Raw genomic sequence first — 14,576 nt, 5'->3', positions numbered from 1 at the left:
AGCCTTCGAAAATTGCCGTTGGGGCTCCCAATAAGAGCCCAAAAGTCCGTTAAAACGGGAGGTGCCGAAACGTGCGACTTAGCTGGTCATCGCCGCACCCGGAAGTCTCAGCTAATTGCTTTTAATGAGGTGACAAAACTGCCGCCTAGTTTCTCTGGCTTATTAATTTGCATCCATAAAGACGAGGCTAGGAACCCTGGTTAAATTATTATACGTTGTGCAATGTTACGGAGTTTTAGTTCCAAAGAAGTAGACCCTTGTATTGTATTTTACTATATTTGTACATTTAAAATAAGTTTAAATCCTAGAAAAAAGCCATATGACAATGCAAAACCTACATTCAGGTATATTGCTGCAGTCACTATTTTGTAAAATCACAAAGCCATTAAATTGGTTTAGCTATATTCCTATCTGCATACCTGTGAATATTTTTCAGCTCATTGCAAAAAACTGAGAATAATGTTTCTCAAGTTGGAAACATATTGGAAGCATTATTAATTATTGAAATCATGCACTTCAGATAAAATAAATACCATGAAAAGTTTCCCAAAATGAAAAATTCAAGTATACATTTAATATTTGAGAACTCTACTTTCTAAACTCAAATGGCATACGTTGGTGTTGCCTCACATTTCTAAAAGTGTTACCTTAAGTAAAATCATAATTTATACAATGCAACAAAGATAAATAAAAAAGGTCACTAAATTATTTGATTCATGATAGCTAAGCACAAGATCAAAATAGTAAAACATCAGTATATCAAAGTGGGCTGACCTGGACAACAAGTATGATTTAAAAAGTCTGTTCAGAAGAAAATTACATTTATTTAGTAGACCGTGATAAATTGAATCCCAAATATAGAGTATAGTGTTCAATTCTGGTCGCCACACTACAGAAGGATGTGGAGGCTTTAGAGAGGGTGCAGAAGAGATTTACCAGGATATTGCCTGGTATGGAGGGCACTAGCTATGAGGAGCGGTTGAATAAACTCGGTTTGTTCTCACTGGAACAACGGAGGTTAAGAGACGACCTGATAGAGGTCTACAAAATTATGAGGGGAATAGACAGAGTGGATAGTCAGAGGCTTTTCCCCAGGGTAGAGGGGTCAATTATTAGGGGGCATAGGTTTAAGGTGCGATGGGCAAGGTTTAGAGTAGATGTACGAGGCAAGTTTTTTACACAGAGGATAGTCGGTGCCTGGAACTCGCTACCAGAAGAGGTGGTGGAAGCAGGGACGATAGTGACATTTAAGGGTCATCTTGACAAATACATGAATAGGATGGGAATAGAGGGATATGGACCCAGGAAGTATAGAAGATTGTAGTTTAGTCGGGCAGCATGGTCGGCACGGGCTTGGAGGGCCGAAGGGCCTGTTCCTGTGCTGTACTTTTCTTTGTTCTTTGTAAATGGTCATTCCCTTAAGACATTCAAATTAACACATCAAATAGAATCAATTACTACGTAGGTGTTAAATTTACAGGAGGCAAAGTATGCTCACTCTACCAGCAGAGTGTAATGACCTCACCAAATTGTGGAAATCAAGCTTCCCCTTTCATTGCAATACGTTCCTTGAAAATAGGGGGGGGAAACGCATGCAAAAGGTAGCCTATATTTTCCTTATATTGGAGTTATAAAATTGAATGAGCCAACTAAAAAACAAGTGATGAGGAAGAATACATTCTTTGTTCATTGCTATGACCTCCAGTAATGTTTTGGCCTTCAGCTCAAAGGAGGTGTGCCGCATTGAAAGCTAGAGAAATATGCATTATGAAAGCTGTACCTCAGATTCCCCCAGTTCACAATTATTCTGGGTGGTCTTGCGTTAAGAGAGGCAAGGAGAGTAAAATTCTTTCATTAAAAGCACCATGGGCGAGATTCTCCGACCCCCCGCCGGGCCGGAGAATCGCCAGGGGGCGGCGTGAATCCCGCCACGACGCCGGCTGCTGAATTCTCCGGCGTGTTTTTTTGGCAGGGGCGGGAATTGCGCCGCGCCGGTCGGGGGCTGTTGGCAGCGCCCCCCCCCGGCGATTCTCCACTCCGCGATGGGCCGATCAGCCGTCCGTTCTCGGCCAGTCCCGCTGGCATAAATTACACAAGGTTTGTACCGGCGGGACCTGGCTCTGTGGGCGGCCTGCGGAGTCCAGGGGGGCGCGGGAGGATCTGGCCCCGGGGGGGAGGGGGGGCCACGGTGGCCTGGCACGCGATTGGGGCCCACCGATCTGCCGGCGGGCCTGTGCCGTAGGGGCACTTTTTCGCTCCGCACCAGCCGCTGTAAAGCTCTGCCATGGCCGGCGTGGAGAAGAAACCCACTGTGCATGCGCAGGAATCATGCCAGCGGTTCTGGGAACACGCTGGCGCCCCTGCACGTGCGGCAACTCGCGCCAGCCGGCGGAGGCCCTTCGCCGCCAGTTGGCACGGCGCCAATCACTCCAGCGCCGGCCTAGCCCCCGAAGGTGCGGAGGATTCTGCACCTTCCGGGCGGCCCGACACTGGAGTGGTTCATGCCACTCTTTGGTGCCAGTACGGCCCGCCCGCCGGATACCGGAGAATCCCGCCCCGTGTGTTAGGTCTGAAGGATGGACCTGTTGTATAGCACATAGTCGCAGTAAAAGCTATGGGCAGTGTTTCCCCTAAAGATATGAAATTCCTCAGTTTCTTTTGTCAGTGCCACTGCATCCCTTCTGCCTCAAGAATTGTAAAATGAAGGTGTGCTACACCTGCAAAGCCTCAAAATTATAATACATGACAATGACTTTGATCGATAATAATGGTATTATCTAAATGAACAGGTTTAGCTTCAAGTCAAAAATGACAATATACAGTGAGTAAAGTACATATTCCTTCTCATCGCTTCTATTTGAATCGTCAGAAAAAAATGTAATCCTTTGCTTGCATTATTTTATAAAACCTGCTAAAACTAGGTGCTTATGCCAAGAACTCTTTTTGTCTTTTCACTCTGAATTTAAAGTAAATATGTAAAATGGCCTGTCTGAAGGACTGGTATCAATATACAATATCGAACAAAACTGCTTTGTGCAAATGGATATTAAAAAAAAAAATCACTTACTAACATTGGAAATATGCGATGCAGCTCATTTTAACTTTACAATTCTGATAACAGCTAATAACTAAACTATTATAATTTAACAGCAAACTATATGTTACAACAGTAATTAAATTCTCAACATTGCAAACGTTCATAAATCAAAATCAAATACTCGAACAAATTCAGAAAATATCGATGAAGCCTATCGCTACACAAACACATTTCTAGTAACAATACATAGTGTTGTGGATCTATTTGGAAACAAATAAGTCCCCAAAACAAAAGAACTGAAATATTCAAACGTTTAATTTTAATTCTTCCCTAACACTAACAAAGAACATCGTGCATATTCAATTTTCATGCATTCAGGTCGTATTCTACATTACCATAAAAGCTCTGATACAAATAATGATGTGGTTAGATGACAGATTTCCCCTTTTCACCCATAACATGCTTGCTTATAAATTCAATAATACCCTTCTGGTATGTCAATTGTACGATTCTTTAAATAGATATCTGAGTGGGAGTGAAAAGGGGAGAGAGGGACGGAGTGTGCAGTCAAAATAATATCCAAATGTGAGGAACAATGTATAACTTTTAAGTTTAATTTATATTTGTATTTGTGTGTTATGAAAGGTGGGACATTGTTCTAGTTTCAGTGAGAGATTTTTGAGAGCTTGGTATCCGGACATCTGGAGGCTCTGTTTGTATACATGCATTTTTAATGAGGATTTACAGCCCTTGAGGAAAAGAGATGAGTCACAAAGGAGTTAGTGGTTTAGTGAATTTAGGGAGAGAAAACAATGTAGAAATGTAGAAAAAATGTAGAAAAAACTGTTGCCGAGCAACAGGGGTCCAGGGACATACACGAAGACAGGGAAAGACAGAAGGGCAGTTCAGTCAGTGTGTGTGTGACAGAGAGTGATGGCAGGAGTTCTAAACTCTGTAATAAGAAATTCTACAAGACTGCTGGAAAACTGAGTTAAGGGAATGTATTTTCTCTGAAGTTGAATTAATAATGAGATTAGATTGCGGTTTTTGGGTGTCTCAGGGAGAGATACCAGCTATGGAAAGGCATCTAGCAAATGCTCAGAAATCCACTAGAAGGAAAACTGTTTGTAACTGAGCTAGCCCAAGCAAGAAGCCTTCGTGTTGCGATTGAAGAAAATCTTCACTAGGGTTGTGTGTCTGCAAGGGTATTGCTGGAATAAACGGAATAATGAGTTTGAATCATTGTCTGGTGTTTGCACTGAAATCTAGCCAAACTTTCGTCTAGTGTAACATAGTTCATTTCCTTGTTTCACAAAAAGTTTTATTTTTGGAATTAAGTACACTGGCAGACTCTTGTGAATGCATTCAGTTACTGACTTCCACGGTTTCTAAAAATAACAAAGTTTGGATCCGTCAAACCATGTTTCACTCTGGGATCTGATTTGTCCAGTATTAAAATAAGTTGGGATCATAACAAAAGTTCACAAGTAGAAATTTAAGGAGCAATGTCGCTTTTGATTATTTTCCTACAATGATCTTTAGAATTCTTTCCTGTCTGTCCTGATTTAGTTCATTTCAGCCAGGTTAGGATCTGGAGACCATAACTAAGAGAGGGGAAAATCGCGCTGCGCGCCTCGGAGAATGTCGAGGACCGGCGCGGCGCAATGAGCCCCGGGGCCGCCCCAATTCTCGGGGCCAGATGGGCCGAAGTCCATGGTCACGCCGGCGTAAATCAAACCAACAATTTACCGGCATCAACCAGTCGTGATGGTTGACGCTGGCCAGCGCGGAGGTGGGGGTCAGCGTGGGGCGGCCGCCGGAGAAGTGATGGCACAGCCGCAGATGGTGGGGAGGGTCGCAGGAGTCATTGGAGTGTGCGTGCCGGGGACGGGGGATGAGACGGGGGTGGGAGGGAAGGGCTGGGGGGGGGGAGGGAGAGGCTGGGGGGAGGGAGTGGCTGGGGGAGGGAGGGGCTGGGGGGAGGGAGGGGCTGGGGAGGGAGTTGCTGGGGGAGGGAGGGGCTGTGGGGGAGAGGGAGGGGCTGGGGGGAGGGAGAGGCTGGGGGGGAGGGAGGGGCTGGTGGGGGAGGGGGAAGGCGTTGGGGGAGGGGAGGGGGAGTGCCAGGGAGGAGAGGAGGGGTTGGGTTTGGGGAGGGTGCGTGCCGGGGAGGAGGGGGTGGGCGCGTTTGGTCATCGCCCAGCGATGTTGGCCGCCGTGGCGGGAGCCGCACTTCTACATGTTGCCCTGGGGGAGCTGGAGCAGGAGCGTGCCAGGGTGGCGGCGGAGTCTGCCGCAGGTTTGCAGGTGGCAGCCGCCCAGGCTGGAGGGCCGCCCGCACGACAGGACGAGGAGGAGGAGGAGGTGGTGGTGGTGCCAAGGCGACGGAGACGCCCGATGAGGCCCCGTGTGTACCGGCCCCGCTCGTCTACCAGGACCTCACGGACTGGGCATGCAGGAGGAGCCTCCGGATGAGCCGGGAAACCTTAGCACACATCTGTCACCTGATGGCACACCTGGCACCGCGTGGCACTGGGGGAGGACGCCCTCTCCCCGTGGCCGTCAAGGTTACAGTGGCCATGAACCTCCATGCCATGGGGTCATTCCAGGCGCTGAGTGGGGATCTGTCCAGCATCTCGCAGGCATCGGTGCACACGGTGCATCCGTGCAGTGACAGACGCCCTATATGCCATTGTGGACCACTACATCCAGTACCCTGTGCACCGGGACAGCCAGGATGCCCGGGCAGCGGGCTTCGCTGCGGCGGCCAGGATGTCCATGTTCCAGGGGGCGATCGATGGGATGCATGTCGCTGTGCGGCCACCTGCGCATAACAGGGCGGTGTTCACAAATAGGAAGGGGACCTATTCCATGAACATTCAGGTGGTCTGCGACCACCGCATGATGATCCTGCACGCCTGCGCCCGGTACCCGGGCAGTGTACATGACTCATTCATATTGGCGCAATCTTTCATCCCCACCATGTTCGAGGAACGCCCCCCCCTCCCCGGCTGAGGGGCTGGTTGCTGGGCGACAGGGGTTACCCGTTGCGGTCATGGCTGATGACGCCTATACGGAGGCCACAGACTGACGCAGAGGACCACTACAACGATGCTCATGCAGCGACCAGGGGTGTGATGGAGGGGTGCTTTGGGCTTCTAAATTTGCGTTTCAGATACCTGGACTGCTCTGGAGGGGCCCTCCAGTACCCTTCAGGTAGGGTCGGCCGCATCGTTGCGGTCTGCTGCGTCCTGCACAACATAGCCCAGCGGAGGGGCGATGTGCTGCAAGCAGAGGAGGGGGAAGGGGAGGAGCAGCAAGATGAGAAGCAGACCTCCACAGATGAGGAGGATGGGTGCAATGGTCAGGACAGACGGGCTGGACCTGGACGGGAGACTGCCCACCGTTACCGGCTGGGCCAGCGGGCACAGGACCGGCTGATAGCCGCCCGGTTCACGGACTAGGGGGGCGTGGTAATCACGGGATATGGGCACAGACTGCACACTACGGCTCAAGCCTACCATCCTCACCCCACCCACCCACCAGCCTACCACCGTCACCCCACCCACCGACCAACAACCACCCTCACCCCACCCGCATGCACACCACCCCTCCATTGCACATCCACCTGCGGCACAACAGGCCGGGCTCACACGGTCGGCGGTGGAAGCGTGTCTATTGATGGCCATGGAGGATATGACAACCCGCTCTGTGATGAGCTCTGGGCTCCACATCGTTGGACGATGTCTGGCCCATGGCCACAGTACCACCCTCCACCCGGGTTTGCATGCAGCCGTGACACTGCAGCGCACGGTCCCGTCATCTGCCCGGGAGGGGTGGCGAGGGCGACCCAGGGGGCGGGGAGGCACACTCACCTGAGGCCGACGTTCTATCACCCCTCACACACACTGGCAGTCACCTCACACCACACCCCCGCACGCATCGGACAGACCACAAAGGCAGCTTCTGCAGATGTGAAAGTGATTTTAATAACAAAGAGTTCATACACGTGCCATAGCTCCTCTAACTAATCTGTGCCCTGCACCCATGCCAACTTACTCAGTGTCTAATGTTTTGGCCTTACAGGTCCTTTGACTACCTCTAGGTGGTTCCCCAGACGGTACAGCAGAACTGGAGGTGGACTCCTATGATTCCTGCCCTGTGACTAGGGACCCCTTTGGCAGCCGTTTCCTGGGGCGGCCCGGCCCAGATGGGCCATGCTGCGACTCGGGCGACTGGGATGGCGAGCTGCCACCCTGTCCTGCCCATTGCCCACCGGATGCACCTGGGACGGAAGGGGGGGGGGTCCGAGGTGTCGCGGTATTCCGAGACCTCCCCTACTGGGGGACCCGGAACGGGCCCCAGCATCATCTCCTCTCTCGGGGTGCCCGAAGGCCCCCGGGCCTCTACATCGATCGGGGATGTGAACGGATCAAGCATCCGACGCCCCCCCGAAACCTGGTGCTGCCAGTCCTGGAGGCCCGCCATGGTATCAACAAGGGTCTGCAAGTTTGCAGCCATGGAGCTCAGGGAGTGCCATCCCTGTCTGTGTCTGGGCGACACCGGCCAGCACCTGGGCAATGCCGCCGATGCCCTCAGCCATGGCCTGCTGAGATTGGGCCACGGCCTGCAGAGACTGGGCCACGTCGTTGAGCGCCTCTGTGATCTGCTGCTGGCTCTGGCTCACGGCTGCCTGTGAGAGGGCAGCCATGTCCTGGGCCACGGACGCCGCCCGCACGGAACGCCCCAGGCCTTGCATACTGCGACCCATGTCTGACACCGTCGCACCCATTGCCTCCACCGCGGACGCCACCCATGCGGTTTCGGCCTGGGTGGCACGCATGACCGGCACCACTCCCTGCTCCTGTACGCGGGTGGACTCCTCCACCTGTGTCTGCCGCAAGCCGGCTGTCACCCCCTTCGATCGTCCCTTGGTCCGTGCCTGCATTGGGTCTCTGGGTGGATGTGGTAACTCCAGGAACCCGGGACCCGTCTGGGCGGCAGATGGTTGTCTGCGCCGGGCTGCCCTCCGACCGCCCGGCTCTTCGGCTGCTCCTGCCTCCAACTGCTGTACCGGGACAGTTGTGTTGTGCGCACCAGTTAGTGTCCCAGATGCCTCATCGCTAAAGTGCCCAACCGAGGTGATGGTGGAGGGTGTGGGAGATAGCAGTGGCATAATGTCGTGCTCCTCATCCGACCCGAAGTCCAGGGTCCCCTGGAGTGGTAATTCCTGTCCATCCATCCCGTGTGTGTGGGTGTCGTGTGCGTCAGTGTCCTGTGCGTCAGTGTCCTGTGCGTCGGTGTCCTGGGCGTCAGTGTCCTAGGTAGGTGTGGCCTGGGTAGGTGTGTCCTGGGTAGGTGTGTCCTGGGTAGGTGTGTCCTGGGTAGGTGTGTCCTGGATAGGTGTGTCCTCGGTAGGTATGTTGTGGGTAGGTGTGTCTTGGGGCGGCTGTGACAGGGGCCTGTTCCTGTGACTGCTCCCCTCATCGCTGGGTCTGGCCCGCCGGCGTTGCCGCACTCGCACAAGATGGGGGCGTCGTCTCCCTGGTGCTCCGTGTCTGTCCCTGGCTCGGGGCCGCCCTGGATCGTCCTGGGGGGCGTCGTATGCCTGATGGGCCGGGTCTGTCCCTGGCTTGTGGCCGCCCTGGATCGTCCTGGGGGCGATCACCATCCGCGGGGACAGGTGGGTCGACGTTTGGTCCTGAAAAACGCAATACAGCATGCATGGTTAGACACGCAGACGGGGATAGGGGGCAGGGGGGATATGGGGGATGGGGGATATGGGGGAAGGGGGATATGGGGGAAAGGGGAAGGGGGATTTGGGGAAAGGGGGATATGGGGGACATGGGGAAGGGGATATGGGGGAAGGGGGATATGGGGTACATGGGAAACGGGGATTTGGGGAAGGGGGATATGGGGAATATGGGGGAAGGGGGATGGGGATATGGGGGGTATGGAGGATATGGGGGAAGGGGGATATGGGGGAAGGGGGATATGAGGGAAGGGGAAAGGGGGGCATGCAGTGGGGGGTGTCACTTGGTGGTGCGCCCCTGACCTCTGCATCCGCAACCTCCCAGTCCTCGGGTCCGCCTGCAGGTTCCAGGGCCCTCTCCTCATGGATGGTGAGTGGTCGCAGTTCGGGTGGACCCCCTCCGGTCCTCTCACGCTCCCGGTTGTTGCGAGCGCGCTTCTACTGTGGGGGGCGGGAGGGTGGCAGGGATAAAGGGCAACAGAGTTAGGCAGACATATACATGCGGACCAGCGGTTGTGCATATGTTGGCACATGTTCACAACCCATCCTGCCACTGCAGCCAGCATGGGTGAGTGCAGCCATGTCGGTTGCACCTACGGCTGTGCCGCCCTTCGGAGGTGGGGGGGGGGGATACTCACCCTGACAAGATCTTTGATCTCTTGTGACACTGGACGCCTGTCTTTGCTGTCATGGCCATGGCGCTGACGGCCTCTGCCACCTCTCTCCACAGGTGCCGGCTGAGGCGTAGTGCGACCCTGCGGCTGTGTCCGGGGTACAGGGCCGCCTTCCTCTGCTCCACTGCGTCCAGGAGCGCCTCGATGTCCCGCTCCTGGAACCTCGGCGCTGCGCGGCCATTTTGACAGGTATCCGGGGGGGGGGGTCCTTTGTGCTGCGACGCCACGCGGCGTCACTGACGGCGCACCCGTCTGTGACGGATGACGCCATCGCGAATGGCGTCACGCCACTGCTAGCCCGTTCCGGGCTAGAGAATTCGAGATGTTTCGGGGGGCCCGACGCCGGAGTGATTCGACGATTTTGGCGCAGGGTTCGGGCCATCGTGCCGATTCACGGAGAATCCCACCCCTGATCTTCACATGTCCAGTACACTTCAACTCATTTGTGTGATAGATGTTAGCTGATGCCATTATGGGTTTCAGATGTGATGTCTCATTTGTCATCATCAACACATATTATCATTCCAACATGAATAATGGCCAACTGGATGAAATACCAGAGGTCAATTAGTAAGTGTAAAACTGAAGCCCAGCACCTTCAAAAGGGGCAAGGAATTGGCGAGGATATAAAATACACACCATTCCCTGAGGCTGTATACAGGATGCAGATTTACAGAGGTTAGTGATAAAAGGGCAGTTACCGATTAGGAAAGTTATGGAAATGGTAACAAAAAATTGCCCCCTGAAGGGGTGAAAGTTTGATCAGTCTGCAGAAAAATTAACCAGTACTTCCTCCAAGGATCTCCCAACCTTAATAACTGGAACGTCGGTGGCATCAGGAGGAATTGTTACAGACAGGCAAGTAAATAGGTTTATTTAATGTAGTCACATCAAAATGAGGGGTGGCACAGTGCTTATCACTGCTGCCTCACAGTGCCAGGGACTTGGGTTCAATTCCGGCCTTGGGTCACTGTCTGAATGGAGTTTGTACGTTCTCCCCATACCTGTGTGGGTTTCGTCTGGGTGCTCCGGTTTCCTACCACCGTCCAAAAATGTGCAGGGTAGGTGGGTTGACCATGCTAAATTACCCTTTAGTGTCCAGTGAGGTGCAGGTTAGTTTATGAGGTTACAGGGATAGAGTGCTCATTCGGACGGTCGGTGCAGACTCGATGGGCCGAATGGCCTCCCTCTGCGCTGGAGGGATTCTATGACACAACCTCTATCAAAACAATGACTCAAAAGTACTGAAAATCTAAGTATAGACAAACATCCATCTGAAGTTAAACCAGTTAAATAACTAAAGGATTCATGCAAAAATAAATGCTCTCAACTGTACCTGTTATTTTTGATACTGAGAAAATGAACAACTTGTAAGGCAAAGGTACCATTAAAGGTGATTTATGAAGAGCATTTCCAGCATCAAGAAGCCAGCATTGTTATGAAACGTAAAGTGTGTGCTTTATATTGTGAATGATTCTTTCACATAATTGTTCATTCATCATAAGAACCCTTTATTTCCCCTCTTTGCTTCTCAGGAAAGTCAACCGCAGATGGGAAATAATTGGTCAGTACAACAATTTGAATTTATATAGCACCTTTAATATAGCAGAATTCCCCAAGGCTCTTTACAGGAGTGTCATAAAATAAGGTTTGACACTGAGCCATGTAAGGAGATATTAGGGCAGATGACAAAAGCTAAATCAAAGAGGTAACCTTAACGTGCTGGCTTAAAAGAAGAAAGAGGTTTAGCAAGGGAATTCTAGAGTATAGCCCCTTGACAACTGAAGGCATGGCAGTTAATGGTGAAGCAATTCAAATTAGATATGGTCTAGAGGCCAGTATTGGAGGGGCAGGGACCTGAAGACTGTGAAGCTATAGGTTATAGAGATAGGGAGCAAGTAAAGCCATCAAGGGATTTGAAAACAAGAAGTAGTATTTTTGAGATGTTGATCAAATGGAAGTCAACGTAGGTCAGCAAGACAAGGGTGCTAGACAAATGGAACGTGGTGCAAATTAGAATATGAGGAGCAGAGTTTTAGATGACCTCAAGTTTATGGAGGGTAGAATGCAGCAGGCTGGCCAATTCCTTGTGATGAAATAGTCAAGTCTGGAGGTAATAGACATGGCTGAGGGGTTCAGTAGATGAGATGAAGCGGGGTGAAGATAGGTGATTGTACAGAGGTGGAAATAGGCAATCCTAATGATGACACAGCTATCAGCCTCAGGGTCAAATACGAGGTAGCAAACAGTCCGATTCGGTCTCAGCATAGACAGAGAGAGGGATGGAGTCAGTGTCTAGAGAACAGAGATTGTGTCAGAGATGAAGGCAGTGGCTTCAGTCTTCCTAATATTTAGTTGTAGGAAATTACTAGTCGTCCAGTTGGGGGTCATGAAAATACACTGTTTTGAATGATATTGCCAAGGGGCAACAGGTAGATGAGGGACAAGGCAAGGAAGATGATTGGAAAATACAACTGCTGTGAGTGGTGGGGCATCTGCTGTATGTTTATTATCAGTTGTCACATGGACAGATCAGTATTTATAGAAAGAATGAGGGGAAAAAAGATGGGATCGACAGAATGAAAAGTTCAAGGGAGAATAATGAGAGCAAGACATATAGGAAGAGGAAGAACATGAGCAAGGTTGTGTATGTGCATGCATGCATAAGTTTCTTGTGATACAGAAATGGGAAATTGCTGCTGTTTATCACATTTAACTTGAGAACGTGGATCATCATGTGGGAGGAATCTGCAGTGTTAACATTATTTCTGTAGCAATTTAATAACAAATTTTATTGAACTGTGCCCTAACAATCAGAATTAATACATTTTACCAAAATGTATCACTTATTCCAAAGGATAATTTTACATTGTTGTACATACCAATATCATATGCTAGGAAATCAGCAGAGAAACATTTTGCTCCATTGCTCAGAGATGTGTCATTGTGGGTGTTCCCTCCAAAAATGAGCATAGCCCCACTGATGATGACAGCTGAATGTAGATAACGAGCAAATCCGCTTTCCTTAAGGATTGTCCTAAGTTTTTTTTGAGGAAAGGAAAATAAGACACCTTACTTGCAAACTATAGAATATGCAAACTTAGAATGTACCATAATATCACAAGGAAGGTTTAAAAACAATTGTGTTATGTAGAGATCTGTTGATTCAATAGCAAATTCCACTGGCAAATAAATTAAAATGCCTCAACACGTTTGAGAGGTGTTTTCCGCTGTTGAGGCTGGCATTTGTTATTCAGCCAGTATTCCAAGTGGCAGCGGTGGGTTTTCTCCTACTTGACATCAAACCACTTCCAATGACAATTTGACTGGAATCAGACTAGGCAAGGGACAGAAGACCTGCTGGACATTAGTGATCCAGTTGGATTTTTATGAATATCCAACAGCTTCATGGTTACATTTACTGATACCATCTCTTCATTTTCATGTACTATAAATCAAATTCCGATTCTTAAACTGCCATGACGGGATTTGAACTTGCACTCGCTTGATTATCAATTTAGGAGGAATACTAAAGAAAAACATGGATCGATGTATTTATTTTCAGAAACAACATTTAGATTTTCTGTCATCAAACTGAATTAAAATATTGAACAGTTCAGTACTGTACTGAGATAATGGAAGTGCATCCTTGGCTTCAGTAAAACTGGATCATTTCCTGAATTTCTTTCCTGATTTTTTTTCACAAATGTTCACACATTATTATACCTACTGGCAACTTGACTAAAAATCAACCTCCATAACGGGCTGAGTTTATAACTCACATTGAAGTAACACTAACAGTTGGAAAAGAAATAGAACAGCTTGAGAATTTTTATTTTCAGATTTTTAATGTAAATACAGGTGGATATATTCAATTCTATTTTGCGGCAGTATTACTATTCTATGGTAATAGTGTCTCAGAATCAGACGGATAAAGCCCCACTTTAGAGTAATAATCTAGACCTCTCAGTACAGGACCAACTGAGTGCTGCATAGTTTGAGATATGGGGCTAGCGTGAAAACAGTGGTGTGTTACGCCAGGAAAACTGGAGCAAAACGGTCACCGATTCCCCGTTTTGCTGGGGGCTAGCAGGGAGGCAGCATAGAGCTCGCAGCTCTAGCTGCCAATACAGCCCCCAGCACTTACGGTTCAGGTGCCGCGCATGCGCACAGCGGCGGCCTTCAGCGGCTGCGCCGTGCTCCATGGCGGACTCAGCCCGCGCACCTGGACCGCCAAAGTAGTGCCCTCCATCGGCCGCTCACGTGCCCCGGACCGCCCGCCCACAGTGCCCCCAGCCCCGAATTAAGCCCCTCCTGCAGATTTTTTATGTAAATACAGGTGGATATATTCAATTCTATTTTGCGGCAGTATTACTATTCTATGGTAATAGTGTCTCAGAATAAGATGGATAAAGCCCCACTTTAGAGTAATAATCTAGACCTCTCAGTGCAGGACCAACTGAGTGCTGCATAGTTTGAGATATGGGGCTAGCGTGAAAACAGTGGTGTGTTACGCCAGGAAAACTGGAGCAAAACGGTCACCGATTCCCCGTTTTGCTGGGGGCTAGCAGGGAGGCAGCGTAGAGCTTGCAGCTCTAGCTGCCAATACAGCCCCCAGCACTTACGGTTCAGGTGCCGCGCATGCGCACAGCGGCGGCCTTCAGCGGCTGCGCCGTGCTCCATGGCGGACTCAGCCCGCGCACCTGGACCGCCAAAGTAGTGCCCTCCATCGGCCGCTCGCGTGCCCTGGACCGCCCGCCCACAGTGCCCCCAGCCCCGAATTAAGCCCCTCCTGCACGCCGATTGTCCCTCCCCCGACTGTGGTGGCCCCGGACTGAGTCCGCAACCGCCACGCCAAATTCACCAATGGTGTGAGCAGACATAACCCACGCCGTCGGGAAGTCGGTCAGTCGGGGACGGAGCATCGCGGGGCGGGACTCAGGCAATGGCCTGAGGTGGTGAACAATTGGCGCGGCGTACTCCTAGAGTACGATTCGGCGTCGGGGAGCGGAGAATCCAGCCCATGAACTTTTAAATATGGAGTAAATCTATCCCTCTGAGGTAGACATAATGAATCCCAAAGCACCATTTGAAGAGGCTGGAGGGTTCTCCATTG

At 50.6% G+C, this 14,576-nt stretch overlaps 1 protein-coding gene across 2 annotated transcripts in view; it reads right to left on the bottom strand.

Annotated features, from left to right (window-relative positions):
• atrnl1b (attractin-like 1b) overlaps window positions 1-14,576 on the bottom strand; it is a 1,392,850-nt gene that overhangs the window by 1,089,342 nt on the left and 288,932 nt on the right. For both annotated transcript variants that reach the window (XM_072479459.1, XM_072479460.1), the window contains exon 10: window positions 12,343-12,497. In XM_072479459.1, coding sequence (XP_072335560.1) covers window positions 12,343-12,497 — 155 coding nt within the window. The remainder of the gene's footprint in view (window positions 1-12,342; window positions 12,498-14,576) is intronic.

Source organism: Scyliorhinus torazame, chromosome 16 (genome assembly GCF_047496885.1).
Source record: "Scyliorhinus torazame isolate Kashiwa2021f chromosome 16, sScyTor2.1, whole genome shotgun sequence".
Classification (NCBI taxonomy): domain Eukaryota; kingdom Metazoa; phylum Chordata; class Chondrichthyes; order Carcharhiniformes; family Scyliorhinidae; genus Scyliorhinus; species Scyliorhinus torazame.
This window is presented reverse-complemented; position numbering and strand designations above follow the sequence as displayed.